This window comes from Atractosteus spatula, chromosome 13 (genome assembly GCF_055471065.1).
Source record: "Atractosteus spatula isolate fAtrSpa1 chromosome 13, fAtrSpa1.hap1, whole genome shotgun sequence".
In the NCBI taxonomy this organism is placed as follows: domain Eukaryota; kingdom Metazoa; phylum Chordata; class Actinopteri; order Semionotiformes; family Lepisosteidae; genus Atractosteus; species Atractosteus spatula.
In genome coordinates, this window is record NC_142718.1 from 39134359 (window position 1) to 39155047 (window position 20689).

General features: G+C 39.9%; 1 protein-coding gene across 16 annotated transcripts in view; it reads right to left on the minus strand.

Moving 5' to 3' along the window:
- The window catches only part of neb (nebulin), a 90008-nt gene extending 80223 nt beyond the window's left edge, over nucleotides 1-9785 (minus strand). For 15 of the 16 annotated variants that reach the window (XM_088931432.1, XM_088931420.1, XM_088931430.1 and 12 more), the window contains exons 1-9: nucleotides 9688-9785; nucleotides 8948-9066; nucleotides 8490-8588; nucleotides 4819-4869; nucleotides 3419-3529; nucleotides 3235-3342; nucleotides 2296-2400; nucleotides 1964-2068; nucleotides 1556-1660 (exon numbers count right to left, since the gene is read on the minus strand). In XM_088931432.1, coding sequence (XP_088787558.1) covers nucleotides 1556-1660; nucleotides 1964-2068; nucleotides 2296-2400; nucleotides 3235-3342; nucleotides 3419-3529; nucleotides 4819-4869; nucleotides 8490-8567 — 663 coding nt within the window. In that variant the 5' untranslated portion in view covers nucleotides 8568-8588; nucleotides 8948-9066; nucleotides 9688-9785. The remainder of the gene's footprint in view (nucleotides 1-1555; nucleotides 1661-1963; nucleotides 2069-2295; nucleotides 2401-3234; nucleotides 3343-3418; nucleotides 3530-4818; nucleotides 4870-8489; nucleotides 8589-8947; nucleotides 9067-9687) is intronic. The other variant, XM_088931419.1, reaches the window with a different exon arrangement.
- Nucleotides 9786-20689: the final 10904 nt, after the last annotated feature.

Below are 20689 nucleotides of genomic sequence, written 5' to 3' on the forward strand. Positions count from 1 at the left end.
AATGAGTTGAAACACCTATAGACTTCAAAAGAACATGCATGGTGACAGGCTTTTGTTTCAGGACTTGACTATCGCCCAGAAACCACAAGCCCTGATGGAAAAATGACCAAAATGTCCTTTTCTGATCTAGCAATCTGTCTTTTGTGATTATGGTATTTGATTTTACAACCACACACATTTGTGATAAAACACTAATTTGTTTTAGAGAAACAATCAGTTTTTTTATATACTGTTTGCAGTTGTGCTTAACCACCTAATCAATGACAATTGACTTGATTGATAAAAGTTTTATACGTACAAGGTGATAAATAGAAACTGGTAGAGCAAATACAATATTTTAAAGAGTAAAGCAGAACGGTAAGTCATTTCACAAGATAACAAAAAGTCATCAAATGCAACTGATGGTAAACCGCAAGGGTATTTCAATAATTAAGGTTGTTCTGTTTAGTTTAAACAGGCAAAGTCCTGTACCACATTCTCCTGCTTCACCTTTTACAACAGCTCTCCATGGCAACAGTAAGCATCCGTTTAAAGATGAGTGGCCTTGTGCCGACGTGGTTGCACAGCAATGCACAACATGAGTCAATTTCTGCACACAGCAGAATGACACCCACATGAAATTTATTGCTGACTCCTGAACATGGACACAACAGACTGTCACAGACAGGGCTGTGGGTGTAGGGCAAAGCCTTCATTTGTGGTAAGGCAGACGTTGAAGACGAGCAGGGAACAACTAGGTGCTCGTTACCTGTCTTGCACAGGTAAGAACGTTTGCCATAGCTGGAGTCTGAATTAGGAAAAACACATTTCAAACGTGCTGTCAGTCCAAACAAGCTCAATGTGTCTCTGTGTACCACAAAGAGCATGATCCGTGAGTGTCACAGTGTCTCAGAGTGTGCACCCAATGGGTACCAGATGTCCCACCCACATGGGGCTCTGTCCTCTGCCTCTGACAGGCTAGTGCTAGTGCTGTCACTCAGCCTCATCGTGAGAGGTGAAGAAAGAGGTCACAAGCCGACCCCGAGTTGGAATCAGTTGGACAGCTGTTCTGGGGCCATTTCTTCTTTCAGGGTAACACTGTGAGTTGCTCAGCGCTGCCGTTACATGTTAGACCTGTTTTCTTCAGAAATGGCCTACTGACCTACTGTGCCACGGCAACACTCTATGCAGGACAGTGCCAGCTGCACCTGTGAGCATTCAAGGCATTACAGGTGAAAGGGAAGAAAAGGCTGGATGAGATCTACTGATCATCCAATCAATTAGCTGCTAAAATCCTAGACAAACAGAATGGCCTAGTCCCATTTGATGCCTTTCTTATGTACAGTACATAGTTTTTTCTCCCTGGGCTCTTAAGGAGGCAAAGAATTTGAAGCCGACAGGAAAGTGCCTTAGGCAGTGAGGTCTTGGATCCAGGACAGTGACCCAGAGCCAATGTGTTGGTCTAGCTTGGCTTTATGATCAGTTCAACCTGTAGCTATCTACCATGGAAGCACTTGCTATCCTATTTATTGTAATACCCTTATTGGAAATCAAAAGCAAATGAAAACCTGCTCACATCACTGAGAGCTTTCTGAGCTTTTGCCACGCGCTGGAGCTCAGGACTGTCGCTGTATGGGTAAAACATGACTTTGTCCTCATCCCAGGCTTCTGTGTACAGTTTCTGACAGTCAGAGAGAAACCAGAGTTAGAAACAGGTGGTCATTTTCTGCAGAGTCAGAGTTAAGGTTCCTTTCACTGTATAATACTGATATTGACATTAACTTGCTAGATGTCCTTCGTATAGGAATTAATCATTTGCCCATGCAAAAAATATCTCACAGAATCTCAGAGGTCCACGTGGGAATTATTCCAGTATTAAACAAAACGTCAGATGTAGGTTTCCTTCTGTATTCTACTGGTTTTAAACTTTTCAGCTGTAACCACTTGTTTCAGATCTTTTGTTCCTGAATATCAAAATGATTACCTTGCTGAGGTTTGCGGCATTCTTCACAGCTTGTACGAGCTCAGGGGCATCAGGAGGAAGCAAATACCTGTCTTTGATTTCATCCCATTTCTGCCTGTAGAGAACCTTTAAAAAAACACACTGCCATGTTGACTGCAAAAATGGATCATGGGAGATACAGGATTGTACCTGTTAATAATGGAATTTGAAGCAAGAAGGGAGTATAATGAGTCTCAGAAAAATGTAACACACTATTATTATGTACAGTATATCCATCTCATGGTGGTTTGAAATTTAGGGGTGCAAGATTTAATTAGTGGAACGTGCTACAGCTTGAGGAACTCGGCACTTACTTTGCTCAGAAGCTGTGAGACATTTTTCGCGTGCTCAATCTCTCTGGCTTTTCCATCATAGTTACACATTGTCTGTGCTTTCTGTCCTTCCATGCGGTACTTCACCTGACAAAAAAAAGGTCAAAAACAAGAAACTCTCAGCTGGAGTTCAATACCTTACAGTGGGCTGACAGGATTTTTGTGGAAAACCCAGGCAAAGCAACTTATGTAGGAAGCAGAGAGGGACACAACAGCCCTGGGCGCAATTTACCAGCATTGCTCTGGAGTGTTTTGCTGATTGTCATTTTAAATGTGTTTTTATATACAGTATAGTACTGAAGCAAATGATGTTCCATCTCCTAACAATTCACCAATCTGTTGCAACTGTTTTCTGGAAATTGATATATTGATATCTCACACTGTTTCAAAACTGACAGCATATAAAATTATTTTTACTTCAGTTAAGTAAGCAAGAGCTCACGTACTGTTAATTCAATGCAAGAAAACAGTAGTATCCAAATCACCCTGTTCTAAACAACAGTTTATTCTGCAGTGCTGTCTTACAACCAATACCTTAAATGCACTTAATGTACGGTGTAATTTAACATGTTTACAAGACAAATATAAGTGTATAATTTAACATAAGACCCTATATTATTGTATATGGGTTTGAAAAGAACTGTACTAACAGGTGGAAACAAAACATGATGCTTATGTATGCTACTGTAGTTTATATGGTGCAGTATCATAAACTAGCCTGCAGTCTTAACAGGACATGTCCTGGTATCTTGCGTTAATGAATCAGGTGTTTTTAGCATGTTCAAAATTTGTGGGCGTATTTTAATTTATCCTGGAAAAGGCGATTGAAGCAGAACTTTGTTCCTGTATTTAATTAGCTCAGAAAGAAACGAGCTGTTGTCCCAAAGAGCGTTGACGTGCAGGTGAAAGGCAGCGCTGTACCTCGCTGAGCTGTTGCTGAGCCTTCTTGATCCTGCGGAGTTCAGGGGTGTTCATTGTGATTGCGTAGGGTTTGCCTTTTTCCTTCTCATAGGTCTCTCTGTACTTGTTCTAGGGGAAACAGCAGTCTGTTAGGCTGGAGCGTGCTAGAGGTGCAGCTCTGATTACTTCAGGGCCTTTCACTTACGTGACTGAAGAGCTCCTGCATCTTCTGGCTGTGGGCCAGGTAGGGAGTCATGAATTTGGAGGTGTCAACTTTCCTCTTCTTCTTCACTTTCCGAACGGGCAAGCCCCCCACCTGCGGACCACAAAGAGAGGTGTGGGTGTCTCCGAAATGTCTCTGCCCAGGGTCCAAGCTGGACAGCACTGGGACTTGAGCAAGCAAACTGCAGTGAAAAATACAAAAACTCTGCACGCGGGCTAAACTGTAGTCATGCTCTTTAACTGCTTTCGTAGTGTATAGACCTTTATTATTACATTGCTTCATTCCCACTTAACATTTGGTTAAAAATGATCCTATTTCTCATCAAGGCTTTGCGGTGAACCACGTCTGAATCTGTATTTCTGCTTCATCGAGTTCAATAAACATTTCAAATGACAAAAGGAAACGCGCTCCGCTAAGTCAGTCTTGTATCTTGATGCAGAACAGCGGAAGGTACAGTAAGTGGGAAACGGTGTCTTTACATGGTCCCGCACCTCCTCACCCCCATAAACACCCCAATCCCATCTCGGAGCTGTGAAATGGCAAAAGCTAATTAAGATTTGCGTTATATTCTTTATAATTATCAGCTAATCTAGCTGTAATTACAGCTAATCTAACAATAGAATAGCAGTACCGTTGGACGGGCATACAGTATATCGTAACACTCACTTGCAAGTTCATACGGTACAACAAGGCAAATCATAACAGTACAGAAAATGCAAACAATGATGGGTATAAAAAATATTATTTGAATGATTATTTTTCCCTTACACATGAACCTGGCAAATGAAGCAGATTAAAATGAAATTAGGTTCTGATACAATGCAAAGATGAGGAAAACGCTAACAGGCCAGATCTTTACTTGAACAAACCCACAGCTACAGAGTCACAGAACACGACAGCGCGACACGAGCTGCCCAGGTAGGTCAAGACACGGGTGCGAGCACGAGCGCCTCCAGAGGCTGCCGAGCGCGTGATGAGCTCTCATGCGCTGCTGTTGCACGAGCGAAGCCGTAAGCAAGGCCGCACGCTTTTAAAAAAAAAAGTTGTTTATAAAAGCTGGGGCGTGCAGACCTTTTCAAGGACCGACAGCAATTATATCAATGATATAATGACGGCTGCACACGTGGAACACTGAGGTTGTTTCATTTTCTCCCATTGCTTCTGTTTTCAAAAAAGATTTGACAAATGGAAGAGCTAGTTTGCCATCATTTTGCGCGCCGGCATCCGCACCGCCAGTGCTCAAAGCTGTTACTTCTTCCTGAAAGGCAAGTGCCCACAAGCAGGCGAGGTAATGAAACAACCCTCTTTCGCATGCAAGCGCATTCTGCAAGCACAAGCCGCGTGTCTGTGTCTTCGCTGTCCTCGCGAACGAGCTGAATTACCTCTCCAACCTGAGTTTGCTGCGTGATCTCTTCTGTACGCTCCACACAGTACTATAAACACAGGACACACTCCAGAGGTTCAAAACCGGAATCAAAGTCAGGTTAAAATACACCGGGCAATGTGACTTTTTCCAGCTCTGGTTGAAATGGCATTGGTGTTCCTTTTCAGAATGTAATGATGGAATGATTGCAATCGCTTAATCCACAAAACACAATCCCGTATATTTGCAGTGCAGAGTGCGATAATGGTCCTATATAAACTTTAGGTTATGGTGCTTCAGGATGCGCGCTTGTTTTAGCAAGGAAAATGAACTTTTTTTTTAGGTTCTTGAAAATTGTTAGGTTACAAGGATTAAGGCGTTTTTAAAGCTCCGTCAATGAATTAAACCTTTGCGAATGGATCGGTTTTAATGCCGTACTCCTCAGTCAAAAAAATGTAATGCTTTTAAAATCTAATGGAAACATCAGTACAATTAAAATAAAGCTCTACAATACGTTAACACAATAAGAAAGGTCGCAATATATGCATGTCTTTAATTTGTTCCTAGTAACATAAGGATCTCATTCGATCCTCTAGAATAATGTGACGACAATAGTTTTGATTGAAGACTTTTTTCTAAAGGATACATATGTATTGTCTATGTTTTGTGCTTGATTGATAGAAGTGACCCATACTCCTATCGATATTAGGAGTTATTAGGGTTATTAACAAAGAGAACCTGCAGTATAAGTCAGACTATAGCAATCGCAAATCCTTTTAAAAATGAACTTTGGAAGTACCCATGTTGTAGATTCAAATGAAAGCATTTTTAGAGATTTAAAGATTTCTGGACTTTTTTTGGGGTGGGGGTGATAAACACTACGATAACGCTTCCACATGAACAGAATTGGAATTTCAGAATATTAGCAAGACCTTGATTTAAAGTATATTGTTCCTAATTACAACAGAACAGGGGGGAGAGGTTAAAATGTTTTAGGAACATGCTGTACGGTATGTCCTTTTTTTTACGGTTGAATGGAAAAGGTTCTGCTGGTTTGCTGGTTGCTGTAGTCCTGGGCTGGTTGTGTCTATTTTATCTGTATTATCCCTATGGCCAAGAGCTATTTTAACTGAATGTCTTCTGCACTGTGCTCCTGACTCATCTCCCCAAAGGCTCTGCATGCACTGTGGATGTCTCCACTGCTCTCATGAACATTCTGGAAGAACCCACATCGCTTATCCTCTCTAAAGAAAACTCTGACAGGAGCTGCAGAAACACAGTCTGAAGAGGACACCATACATTTGCACCCAGAGCTGGAAAAAAAAGTCACTAAGTGGTTGTACAATTGTTCCCATGTCAGCGGCTTCTTTCACCTGAACCTGCAGAACTCAGGAGTACCGTGGTGAATTTGAGACTCCTGTACTCCTTAAAATACTCAGTGGAAGGAAAGGCTTCCAACATGTAACCCTCTCCAGGTCTGAGGGGGAATGGCTTGACACAGGTTTAGGCACGTAACCCCAGTCAAATTTCAGTACCATGACGCTAATGCTTTGGAAGAGAGGAGTATGCACAGCACCAACCTTTCTCACTTGCATTTCTGTATTGAATGTCATGTATTATCTGTTTCCAGATTTATCACCATTTCAACAGATATAACAACACTAGAAAATGTGCCAATTGTGGAAAAAGGATCAAAGGTTTGTTTTCACTGAATGGTCAGCAAAATGGATTAGTGAATTGAAAAAAAATTTCACTTTTTATAATAGCTTTCAGAAAACTGATAACACCATTTTTAAAGGATATCATGACACACTCAATCAATTCCAACATTCAAAATAAACTGAGTACTCTACATAAAGCCAAGAAATTAGTCTTTTGTTGGAGACAGAAAAGAATTGTACACTTATTGGTGTATATAACAAATTGATCTGTATTTAAAGTGGATAGGGCAAAACGAAAAGAGCTAAATATTATTTTTCTGATAAAATCAACCTTTCTGATTCATTTCTGAAACAGGTACCTGTATGTTGAAGACAGAAGAAAAGAGTGAGATAAAGGTACTGTACATCCCCTTAGTTATGCAGATTCACTGAAGGAAGCCTCTTCTGATGCATGGTTTTGAAATGATTATGAAATGATTTTGAAATGATTGTGATGATTAGAGACATAACTTTTTAGAAAAGTGTAAGTAATCAAAAAATGCTTTATTGGAATGAAGCCCTCAGACGCGACCCAATGGATTTTTACACATCAAAAATGGAGCTCTCAATGGCATTGTCGTATATGAATGGCACTCCAGCATAAAGATGGCAACAACACAATGATATGTATTGTGAACATAGTTTAAATGTATTGCTTCACCCACTAGGACATACTTAACAGCAAGAGTAAAATAAGTAATAAGGCAACAAGCGATACGTGGGTAACTTTAATCTCATTTCATTCGGAAATAAGAGATTAAACTGTTAACCCTTTGCTTTCACTCTCCCATTGAAATACTCAAATAACTCTAATGTGCTCTAATAACGAAATGTGACACATTCAATGTAATGAACTAAACAGTTTCATTGCCTGGTCATAAAAGAGCCAGGCAGTGAGAGAGACAGGAGAGACAACCTGTGTAATGTTACAGCTTTATAAAGGATGTTCAGGATATATTTTAAAAGAATATGGTATATTAATTGATTTTTTGTTACATGACATATATAACACATCAATTTGAAAGGACAGTATAATTAGTACAGTACATGTTCACCACTCATTGCAGTGGTGACATCATACTGTCCTAATTTTGGTAATACATATCAGTTTCTGATACTGATGGCTTATGGAGCAGTGTATTCAGTACACGGCTGCAGTGCCAATTAAAAAACAAAAAATAGCAGTGATCCAACATTTGTGTCAATTGCAGTGTAAACTTGCAAGCAATCAAAAACTCATTGCAATAGGAAATATAGCATTCTGGTAGAAACGTAATTCCACTGTTTTGGTATCTTAAGAGAAATCTAGATTTAACATTGCAGAGTTTCTTGTACAATTCAATTTCATCAACATGAAAGAATATATAATATATTATATCAATGAATTTCCAAATATAAATTGCTTAATTCTGCTTTTTGGGAATCTATTACATATGCATGAACAATATAATAGTTATATTGAATGTGCCTTGCACTTGTTAAATATGTTTTCTTTTTGTAAAAGAGTGTTGGTTATGTGTGTGGTGGAGTTAAACACTTATCACAAGCTTGGCAGTTCTAGAAATCAAATGCAAGTGCTACATGTTTACATAATAGATAAATTACTGCTGTCTGATAGAAAAGCCTGGCTACTTGCTGAAGGAGAGAAACCTATTTGAAATGGGATATAACATTCCTCTAAATGGTTAGGGTGTCACTTATGAACTGCTGACTGCAAATGTATCAGAGCTCAGTATTCACAGGCAGTTACCCGTCAGCTCTGAACAGAAATACTCTCATCAAGCAGAGGAAAAAGTCAAACATCTGCCAGCAGAGACAACGTTTTTATGGCATGATCCAGATCAAGATATAGTTCTTTGGATCTAATATATGATGGATCTGAAAACCTTCTATTCCATTCACAGTAAGTGCATAATATGTGCATAGATGTACTGTACATACTGTAAACATGTACATAAGGTATACTGAATACTGAAGATATTAATCTTACCTCCTCCACAATCTCCTCTTCAAACTCCTCCTCATACTCCTCATACTCCTCATACTCCACAACCTCCTCAACCTCCATTTCTGTTCAGTATCAAAGGATCTAGACACAGACACAGTAGTGTAAATAACATCCTCTTATAATCAGCCGTTGGACACAGATACAGTAAATTATTGCATTCACCCACAAACTACTCTTTATCTAATTTCTTCATAAATCAGAAACTGATGATTATACCAAGGCAAACTACAGAAGCTGATGCAACTGTAATTAAAACACACTCAGCAATTGTTTTTTTCCCCCTCTGAGCTGTTTTCATTTCTGGTCTTGAGCAGTAACTCAAAAAGAAAAGCCTTTAAATGGATACCACAAATAAGCCATGCCACTGCTACTCAATGTGTACATGCACCAAATAAGAGCTGAACGCCACAGAAAGACACAGTGCAATGTGAAGAACATACCGTTTAAAGAACAGTTTCCAGTTATAACCTTACAATAAGGAAGCTGCGTCCTTTCCATTCACATAACTGTTATTCCCTCTTTTTTTGTGTTGTGTTGCGGTTTCTGCAGTTTCTCAAACCTAAGAAAGCAATGCGTTACAATGAGAAGGTGAACACTGAAATATCAAAGGGAAAGGTGTCCTATGCGTCTAAAATGGACTATGGAATGCTTTTGCAGGCCTCTCAGAGGCAGAGCCTGGAGGGTTTGACACCCAGGGCTGCAGGCTGGGAGACCCCTCGCTGAAGACTCACGACAGCTGGTCCGCGGCCCTCAAGTTATTTGTCACGTAAGCTAATGCCAGAGCCCCATTGGCTGGTTTTGTTTAGCTAGCTGAGCTGCAATTCCTTGTGAGGCTGCAGGTTAAATATAGGACCGCATTCTGCTATCCTCTTTTTTTAGTCCTGGCCTCAAACATTTCTCCAAAAACCTTCGTCTAAATGCATATGCTACCTTTCGAACACAAAATGAATAGAAAACCCAGACAAAATCCTGCCCTGCACTCCAGAATACCAACAGGTGAGGAACTAGATTCCCAGGTGAGAGCGTGTTAAATGGAGCCGATGCTATCGCAGCCCTTCAAATGAGGACTACGAGAATGTGCAGCACCACCTGCCTTGAACATCTTTCTGAGCTTTAGGAGAAAAACTCTCTGGTCCAGGCAGTGGGGAGAAAGTAAAAGGAAAAGAGGACGTCCACTTACCAGTGATTCTATGTTAAAAGTTCCCCAGCAGCCAAAGCCTCCCCAACTCTTCCCTCCCAAGAATCGCTGGGCGAGAGCGCAGGGCTGCATCAGGCTCCCAGATTATCATGTGGCCCGGGTGGCCAATCAGGAAGCTGTTTTCTCAGGTTTCAAAAGCTAAATATACCGAGTGACCCCTTCAAAAAGACCACCTGTTCGGCAAATCCATACAGAATCAGGAATAAAAAAAAAACAACACTGGGCTTATCGACTCCGCAAGGTGGCCAGCACAAAAGGAAAACAAAACTCGCACAAGCCCGGGGCCGTGTCCGGGCCCAGGAGACACTCTTGCTTGGTGGGGTCAGTAGAACGGAGATGCAGCAGATTCCAGTTGCCTGCTGCTGTAACATTTGGAATAACCGGTTTTATATTCACGTTCAGACCGCTGTCATTTATTTGCATCTCGCTTACAGGAAGGTAACGTGTTGCTTTCTACGACCTAACAGACTATTTGCTGCAGCCCATCTTGATGGAGTTTACTTTTGTTTGCTGCTACAGAGAAGACAATTGAAGTCAGAGATAATAAGTCCCTGTAATGCTGAGCATTGCTTGTATTCCTCATTCATTCACAATTCAACTGCAGATTTCCAGAAGCCTGAGGTTGTGCTCTGGAAGAACAATTCTTAAGTCACATGTGCTTTTCTGTGTTTGTGTGTATGTAGGGGAACACCACCTGTCTCCTGTAAAAGCACCAGAATGTTATAAAGGAAATACAGAGTATCATTTCAGCCATGTAACTGTGACATCTAGTATCATCACCAGCTACAAAGAACACAGAACCCCCAAGCCTAAGGTTTTCCTGTTTGGTATACAAATTCACAGCTTGTACAGTAGCTTGATGTCAAAGTAATGCAGTGATACTGCAGGTGGTGCTATATTAAAATATTGTATTAAAATTAATTTTGCCAGTCTTTTTTCCTTTATGGCTTAATGAACGGAATGGCTTTCTATCTTTTTTTTAACCTTTCCTGTGTTTTACAGTACGTGAAACACGATAAAAAAAATCTCTCCTTTTGGAATCTGGAAAAGTCTTCAAGGGAAAATTAAGAACTTTCTATTTCTGGCAACAGCGTATCTGATAAAGCCCTTAAACCTCTCATCCCACACACGTACAGTCACACACACCTCTTCGTGAACACTTTTCGCTTTTATTTTAGATTTCTTAAAGGGCAACAAATGGTAAAAAAAAAATGGAAAAGACGAATCGAGAAAAAATGGACGGGAATCAGATATCAGCGTCACGAAACATTCTTCCAGATGGACTGACGCACTTCCTTTTATTCGGTACTGTAGGCTTAATGCAAGGAAACATGAGTCCAGTTTGCGCTTTTGAAATTCACCTAGTTTTTTTTTTGTGGTATTTCTCTGTGATATTGCACAGTTAACTTTGTCCAGAAATTTGACGTTTGTTTGACAGACGTAGGCAACTGCAGGACCTTCCCACTCTACTTCTCTCTCCAGAAATCAGTGGCATCAGCAGTCTGGCTTTTGGCTTTCAGCGGAGTTGTGAAGCGACGGGGGGAAACACACTGGTCCTTCACAGTAGAAAAAAAACGATTGTCTCTTCGATCCCTTTTGACACAAAACATCGGATGGACACAGATGTTTTAGTTAGTAAATTCCACCATGTTTTGAAAGCATACAGTACGTACTGTAATTGACACAATTGGGCGCACTGATGTACAGTAATACGGAGGTTTCAGAGGAAGGACAGGATTAAAATGTTCTTTTTACCTGTAGCAAGACTCTTCCAACATGAAAACACCAAAGATAAATAAAAAGACCATGTCTGTTAATTGTTAATTTGTTGAAATGACATCATTACATAAGAAAAATAACAGGTGGTGATAAATGCACAGTATGTACTGTAGTTTACCACATCATGAAATCTTCAAACTGTCTGTAGCCAGGACCAATATGTGCTGTTCTTTTATTTAGGTAGCATTTTCTAAATCTGTCTCAACACAGATAAAGGCCATTTATTTTAACCTTGCATTTTCATACTTTCTGCCATAATTCAGAGTTTAGAAACCGATTTAGTACAAATAAATTAACATTACAGAACAAGGTCAAGGCTATCTATTGCTGCAGAGGGCTTGGTGAATGTTTGAAATTACTACCATGAAACATTTATTGCGATATTAATAATTTATTATGGAAAAGAAGGCCTGTAACAGCACTGTCTTGACAGCATGAAATTCATTTGGAAAAAAAAAATCAAAGACATTTTATGCCTTTTTTTATTCTCTTTTTGCCTTTTGTGGATTGAAAGTCTGTGGTTTGTATAATTTTTCATTTGTTGTCTTTCTTCTTTCTGTAGCCTGGGGCTTTTAGCACGGCTGAATACAAGTCAGTGCCCTCACGTCCCACAGCAACTCGAGTACGATATACTGTACAGTCTTGTACAGTAGCTGGAAACACGGCAGGATCATTCCCAGCTGACCACAGTACTGCTCTAAATGCTCACTAATGTTTTATAGCTAGATTTCTTTTTCAGGTTTCATGGTGTGTTACTACTTGTCAGCAATTTTACAACATGATAATGCCATGATTTAGGTATAAGGACAGCACTGTGTGTCCATTAGAAAGATTTAGGAAATGATGGTATTATTATCTAGCAGTAAGCATTATGCACTGAGATGCATAGCTAAAATGTGAGACGAGTTTGCAGAAAATGCAGAAGAAAGACAATTGAGGTCATCCCAATTGCAAACAAAATGGAAACATCCACAAACATTTATTACAATTCTTTGAACTTTACCTGTTTGCCATACCAGGCTCCAGTGTCCAAATCTTCTACAGTAAGTGTAGGTGTACGTTTCTTCCTACCTTGGACTAATAACAGAGGTAACCCTCTGAAGCTAAACAGTACCTGGATGGGAGACGAACTGGGAAAAACCAAGATTGCTGCTGGAAGAGGTGTTAGTGGGGCCAGTAGGGGGCGCTCACCCTGCGGTCTGTGTGGATCCTAATGCCCCAGTATAGTGACGGGGACACTATACTGTAAAAAGGCGTTGTATTTCAGATGAGACTTAAAACTGAGTTCCTGACTTCCTGTGGTCATTAAATATCCCAGGGCGTTTCTCGAAAAGAGTAGGGGTGTTACTCTGTCATCCTGGCCATATTTCCCATTGGCCTTTCCTAATCATGGCCTCCTAATAATCCCCATCTCTGAACTGGCTTCATCACTGTTCTCCTCCCCACTGAGAGCTGGTGTGTGGGGAGTGTACAGGCGCACTGTGGCTGCCGTCGCATCATCCAGGTGGATGCTGCACACTGGTGGTGGTGGAGGGGATCCCCATTACCTGTAAAGCACTTTGAGTGGAGTGGCCAGAAAAGCACTATATAAGTGTAAACAATTATTATCATTATTAATAATGACTCATTTTATGGAATCTCCTTTATATCTCCCATTAACAATAAAATTAAAACTAACGTAAGACTTTCAGATTCGCTGTGCAGTGAGATTTGACCAAGATGACAATGAAAAAAACTCTTGAGCCATATTCACCTCAGATACAAATATTATACATAGTACATACGATAGTAAATACAGTATACTACATAAACACATTGATTAATATTGAAAATACTGTACTATAATATTCTTTTTGAGGGCCCGTAATGCAAAATAGTACTGTATTAAGTCAACCAAAAATCCACAAAATCCAATATCTGAACTAATCTAGTATTTAATACCGTATTGGTAACCAATAATAATCATACCTAAAAATGAAGGTACAAAAGGGGCACAGACACCACTATGGCCTCCCACGGGGCTTGTGGCATCTTGGGGTCGTAGCTGTGAGCTGAGAAGTGAAAAACATGCAATTAGCTTTTCTAATTATTTGACGAAAAAGGGATGTCCTGATATTGTGCCAAAAATGAAGTTCAAAGCTTAAGAGCTTGAGCTTCAATGAGCTTTATAAAAAAAAAGGGCGGAGCAGTGGCTCTGTGGCTCAGGATCTGCGCCTGTGGCTGGAAGGTTGCCGGTTCATATCCCGTGGCTGGGAGAGGAGTCCTACTCTGTTGGGCCCTGAGTAAGGCCCTTCACCCCAGCTGCTCCAGGGGCGCTGTACAATGGCTGACCCTGTGCTCTGACCCCCAGCTTCTCTCCCTGCCTGTGTGTCTCATGGAGAGCAAGCTGGGGTGTGTGATAAGACAAATGTCTAATGCAAGAAATTGTATATGGCTAATAAAGTGATCTTATCTTATAAGAGTAGAAAATCACTCTAAGGCTTCTGATTAGAGCATCAGGCATCAATTTAAGAATATCGAGAGACAGACTTACATTCTTGAGATTTAGCAGCCAGAGGCTGAGCACCGACAAACATAACTTTTAAGAAAATATCGATACGGCCCTGTTTTTGTTTCCAGGTAACGCGATGTGAGTGAGGAAACAGCTATTTGACTGTGAATTGGAAGGAGGGTAAATCTGAGTGGTGATATCCACTGCGATGTTTTGTAAGTACCTGATTTAAGGGTAACGTTCAGTATGGACAGTAACAGCGAGGGGCTCCTGGACAGGCCTCTGAGGGGCGGGACAATGATAACCAAGTGACATCAACTGTCCTCTTGCACAAATAAGACCCAGACCTGCAGAGAACCTCTTATTAATGCCAACCGAAACTGGAAGGCATTGAAGGAGGATGTTGGGGTAAATGGTGTTGAGGGCTGAAGCCTATCGAGTGACACAACACAAGTAGCAAGAACCAGGAACAAGAATCCACAGAATTCAGACACATAAAAATATGACTTTGCTACAAAAGGCAGAATTGAAATCGCTATGTATTTACTAAGGGCATTTTGATCTACAGAAAGCTTCTTTAGTAAAGGTCAAAGAATTTGTATCACTTCACACCTGAAAGGGGTCACAGGTGTAGACCAGGAATGGTGTAAAGATGTGGGATCAATGTGCTTCAAGAGCTGAGCTTATTTATATTCAAGCAAGTATTCGTGCACAGTATTTGTTAAAAACTATAAATTTTAAGTTTCTAATTTTTAATTTAGAAAGCGTATTTTTTAGGAAGGCCTACATGGCCTTACTTTCCAGAGCAGATGTATTGGCCTAATGACAGGAAAAGAAAAAAAAAATTTTGTTTTTAAAATATTTTCAGAATGTTGCGAGTCATTTTGTTTAAAATGCTGTTATGCACTTTTGTTATCTACATTTAGTGTAACTCCTAAAAATTAAAGAATTTGCAGAACAGGACACATTTAGAGACCTGTTTTTACACCTACTGTATGCAATGTTGTGCGTCACAGAGTGACATGTCAGCGTGTCTGACCCCCTCTAGTGGTGACTTTGGTGAACACCAGTCACAGAAATAAACCTCCCCCACCGTACAATTTTTACACGTGTTCGCAACAGAGATGAACTGGAAAGATTTTTTTGTATATGCTGCACACCAGATTTACAACAATGTCAAAGCTGATCTTAAATCAGCCACTTCCACATTCCTTATCGGGTCTATGAGCAGATATTCTACAATGGGCAGAAATCTTTGCTTCCTATATGGAAAATGAAATATAACTAGAAGATACTCATATATGTATATACAAAATGCATATACTGACATATATAAGGCACACAAGCACTGCCAACAGAATGACGGAAACTGATAAAAACATTTTATGATTGCCAGCTGGAGTAAAGTCTCTACAGAGACACCGAAGAAGAAGGAGAAAGAGTCCAGGACAGCTGCTGTGTCAGTTCAGGTTATGAGATCATGTCACATTGGGGACAATAGCAGAGTAAACACTGACACAAGTTCTAAATCAGGCAGAACACAAATACGACATGACTCACAAAAGCACGAGTTAAACGTCTGCTGGGAGACAGAGAAACACGGCAAAAGATGTTTATGCCTCATGAAAAGTGTGCGACCCATGATCTCAATTAAAGAATAGCTACAGACGTGACCGTCATGGGACTTTCTCATACTACCTGCTTGGTGCCACTGCCCGGGGCTCCGAGAGTGGAAGCTCTTTCTCCAGTCCATCCGTGGAGATGGAAAAACACTTTCAGGAAGACCGTGATGCTGCTTCAAGTGAAGCAGGTCGACCAGTAAGAGTCACTCTTCCCCCCCTCCCCCGGAGCAGAATTTTCAAAATCTGTCACTCCAGTACTGTGAACAAGAACATTCAGTCCTTTGGGCGAGACATTAAACTGAGGTCCTAAACCTCTTAGTCATTCAAGGTCCCATGGTACTCCTCCTGATCGGCTGTCTAACTGTACTGCTAGTGCAGAACGGCTGCTGTGGGTGCAGCAGTCTTGCTGCTGGAAGTGGCTGCCCTCCTATAGTTAAAGGCGCTTTGGGGGTCGTTGGATTGAAAAGCGCTGTTTAAGTGCAATCAGTCATTAGAATTAAAACAAACAGCACTAGTTGGGATCTGGCCAGTCTTCATCAACATTTCTCCCTACACAGTGGCCCTGTATGTGGATCTTCCATCAAGAACTAGAATGTCAGTTCCAATACCATTCAGTAGTGACAGCAATGTCCTTCTGGATATGGGATTCTTGAGCAAATGTTCCTCTTGAATAAATCTGTCATTCTGATGATCTTGTAAATATGAGATTTTATACTTCTATAAAGACATAGGAGACACAACTTGAAGATAACCAATGCTTCACATTATAGAAAAGTACTGTATAAATCAATGTAGCTTCACTTTTATCCTGCGATGTTTTTATCCATTTATCCAAGGGCAATGCACATGCACATCTTTTCTTTCAGCCTTTTTCCTCTAATAAGACACACAAAACAAAGTCAGACTTTTACATTTTATTAGGAAATTCCATTGCTCATTGAACTGTGTGAAAAATAAATGATAATCTCAGGGAGAAGGGGATGAACATCTGAAACAAACTGTAAAAGTCCTGGCTAAAAAAAGACATCCGATACCGAAAACACTTGGAATTGTTGTGTACAGAGAATTAAATTGTGAATATTCTACTTTGAGATACAAACGATACAAAAGATTGTAATCTTTTAAATGACAATGAAAGGTATGCAACATTACCTGAATTGTATCACAGTTTCCCACACGGCTGCTAAATCCAATAAAGCACTTTTGTTTACTAGGGAAAGTGCTTATTGTCTTCTCTTGAAAAAAAATTCAGGTCCCCTAGAACTTTTTACACAGAAACAAGGCAATGGATTTACAATTTAACACCCTAAGTTGTAATTATAAGGAAAAAAACTATATTAACATTACATTATCATTAAGAAATGTAAACGTTAGTTCACATTACACACTACAGATTGTCCATGAAGCTTGAAAATCACACAGAGGAGGTGCGCCTTTAAAAAATAAAGTATTTTCAACCATAATATTTCTGAAAATATTGACAGGTAGACATTCATGTTGAACATGTGCCACCCTAAGATACCACTGCCAAAAGGAATTAATTTCTTCAAAACATTTTAATTTTCATTCCTCAGAGTGGCACACAAAAAGCATATATCCAACATAAAATTCCACAGTTTAATTCTTTCCATTATTCCACTGTTCCTCATGTAAAAAAATTAATACTTGAGGCAACAGTGTGATGGGCATTGCCCTACAGAATGTGACTGCTTTGCAAGCACAGCATTTCCCCATTTCCCCCCCCAAGATTTCCTTCACAGATTACAGTTCTTCAAACATTTTAAGTTCCCAAAATGTTTCTTTCACAATGTGGAAATACATATTTCCAGCTGCGACATATATTTTATTCATGTTCAAAAGTGTTAGATTTGTATAGGAGCCCCACTGCTGAAATGTTTAGTTTAGCTGTATACTTTTAAGCATTTAAATATAAAATGCACTGCAGATACTGTGATTTACCCTTTAGGCATCTTGCATGAAAAATAAACGAATTCTAAGATGCAATATTAAGTGGACTCCATGTTAAACAGCTTTGGGAGTCAATTCCAAATTCCTCTTTCCAGACCAATTCTGGAAAGAGTGATGCTCTATTATTGCATTGCTTTTCCAGACATTAATCTGGATGTACCCATTATGGGAGGAGAAGAGACATACTCCAAAAATACCCCAGGGTTTCCTTTAAAACTTTTACTCCTGCAATTAAGACAGATATACTGTACACAGAGAGGAATGTGCAAACACTCTGGGCAACAGCTAGGGTGCAGTCTAGGAATATCAGCAAGGGAAGCTAACATTTATGACTGGAGGGCTTTGGACTGAAAGCAGAACAAAACCAAGGCAGAAATTCAATTTCAGTAACATTTCGGTATAGGGGTGCAAATTCATATATAAACCCCTTATAACCTCTAATATAAGAGAAGAACATTAATGTGTCAATCACTGAGGTTACCCATGATGAAAAACATTTTTATTAACTAAAGTCAGGATATTTGTTATTTATAAATACTTCATGAATACTTATACTGAAAGGTGTCCCAAAATGTATGTACTGAGAAGCATTAAAAGCACAAATTGTATTTTAAAAATTCATAAATTTAAGACGTTCCAATATTTATTTATTGCATTTTAATGCCTCTCACTACATAATAGCAATTACTCCAGCTTTAAATCCAAGTATTTTTATATTGGATTGCACTCTAAATCATGCTTTGGTAGATATACTGTAAATATTTACTTATAAATAGTATTATATTAATATACCAGTAATTCTCCTACCCAGGTCTATACTGTAAACTGCGATTAAAGTGACAGCCCAGCACTGTCAGAAAGAGGTCAAGACTCCCTTCTAATCAGAATCAATTAAATTAAACAGCTTGCTATCTGAAAGCTTAGTACCACATACACTTTGCTTCAGGATCCTTGTTCAATAACTGCTAATAAAATATATTTTCCAGTATGAACAACAGACACCGTCAAGTTCTGCAGTATTCCCCATCTCAGCACGTCCGCTTCACCAGAATTTGCACATGAAGATTGTACCTGTTAAAGTCTACGACCAACAAAAAAGCTGGGCATGGCTTTTAAGAAAAAAAGCGGGCAGTCAAACTGAACATAATTTGACCTGTAAGGTCCCAATAACAGAAATGAGGAAAAATAGGCAGTTCTTAATTGCTTTAAGCACCTGCATAAAACTGGTATATTTCCATGACCTCACACCTGACTACAACTATATACCCAGAGTACTGTTCTTTAGATCAGGAGAGTTAAACATGGTGTCCTGACTACTAGTCATTACAGATCTCCCAGAGAACGTTCTTAAGACCAGTGGCGTTAAAAGTGCCTTCCTGACTACTAGTCATTACAGATCTCCCAGAGCACATTCTTAAGACCAGCGGCGTTAAAAGTGCCTTTCTGACTACTAGTCATTACAGATCTCCCAGAGCACGTTCTTAAGACCAGTGGCGTTAAAAGTGCCTTTCTGACTACTAGTCATTACAGATCTCCCAGAGCACGTTCTTAAGACCAGTGGCGTTAAAAGTGCCTTTCTGACTACTAGTCATTACAGATCTCCCAGAGCACGTTCTTAAGACCAGTGGCGTTAAAAGTGCCTTCCTGACTACTAGTCATTACAGATCTCCCAGAGCACGTTCTTAAGACCAGTGGCGTTAAAAGTGCCTTCCTGACTACTAGTCATTAGAGACCCTGGAGCACTGTTCTTAAGACTGGTGGCGTTAAAAGTGCCTTCCTGACTACTAGTCATTAGAGACCCTGGAGCACTGTTCTTAAGAGTAGGGACATTAACTCTGATGTTGTCACTCCTCCCGCTGACCTGCTGTGTACTTAACTGCAAAGTGCTTTGGGATGAAAAACGCGATCTAAATTCAACTTAGTATTAGTAAGAACACAGGGACAGGAAATGAAGCCACGTCAAAATAATAAAAACGGAGGTACACTACAAAACAATAAATACCACAGTGCGCACTGCGCTTTAAAAAACTGAAGTGCAAGAAAAACTAGCCAGTGCAGAGAAGGCAGCATCAGTGTACAAACAAGAAATTTCAAATGAGCAGCAGTGTAATTTCCGGAAACTGAAAATACCAGAGGACTGAAATGCCTGTACCACCAAATCACAATCCAAGTAACATTCTAAACAGTATAAATTAAAAAAATCTAAATATCATCTACCTTTTTTTAACTGGTTCAGTGCTGTCTTTGTCAAATACCAAACATTGGAAAGTAATTTTGCATTGTGGATTTTCAGTCACATAAATGGATGGCAGAGGTTAAATCAGCATACAAAAATTCTCAAGTCTAGTCAAGATATAGTTGTTGTAAACATGTCATTGATTTTCTGCTTTCAGTGGCTGCATTCTTAGCTGGAAAACACTACTCATTAGCTTGCTTTGAAAGGAAATGTCAAAATATTATGTTACAAAGCACAGAGGTGAAATATAAATGTTCCTGCTCACCAGAATTCTTCTCTTTTAAATCTCTGATCTGAAAAGGTTCTTGCTGTTCACTCTGTCTGGACCAGAAGGTCAGATCAACAGGAAGAGGAAAATAAATTAGACTTCCCCAACCTTGCCTCCGCCGTCCAGTTAAAATAAACATTTAAAACCCCCACTTACTCAGAGTTTTTCCTTTCCATCGGACATGGTCTAAAGAGCGCGTCCTTAAAATGTACATGCCAGCCGAAAAACACAATCCCTTAATTGTAAGTACCCCTCTAGGCAAACATCATCTCATTTCACCCCTAAAACACCATGAGGCCATTCAAGTTTTTTTTCTAAACAGTCCTATGTTTCAGTTCTGAGAATAAGTTACCCCATCACTAGTGTAAATAAAACACTTACACAAGCCACGCATCCCCATTTCCCTTTCCACCTGCTCTTTCCTCTGCATACTGAAGGCGAGAGTAGAGCAAGACTCCCCCAGTCTCCTCGAAGGTTAACTTCCCACGATTCTTCCAGGGATTCATTTCAGAGTATTGGCACTTGTCCCAAACACCTGTCCGTCTCTTAGTTCACCACGCACTTCAAAATGTTTACCTGTTCAGTTTAAATCTTAACAGCTTCCACAGGCATTATTACAG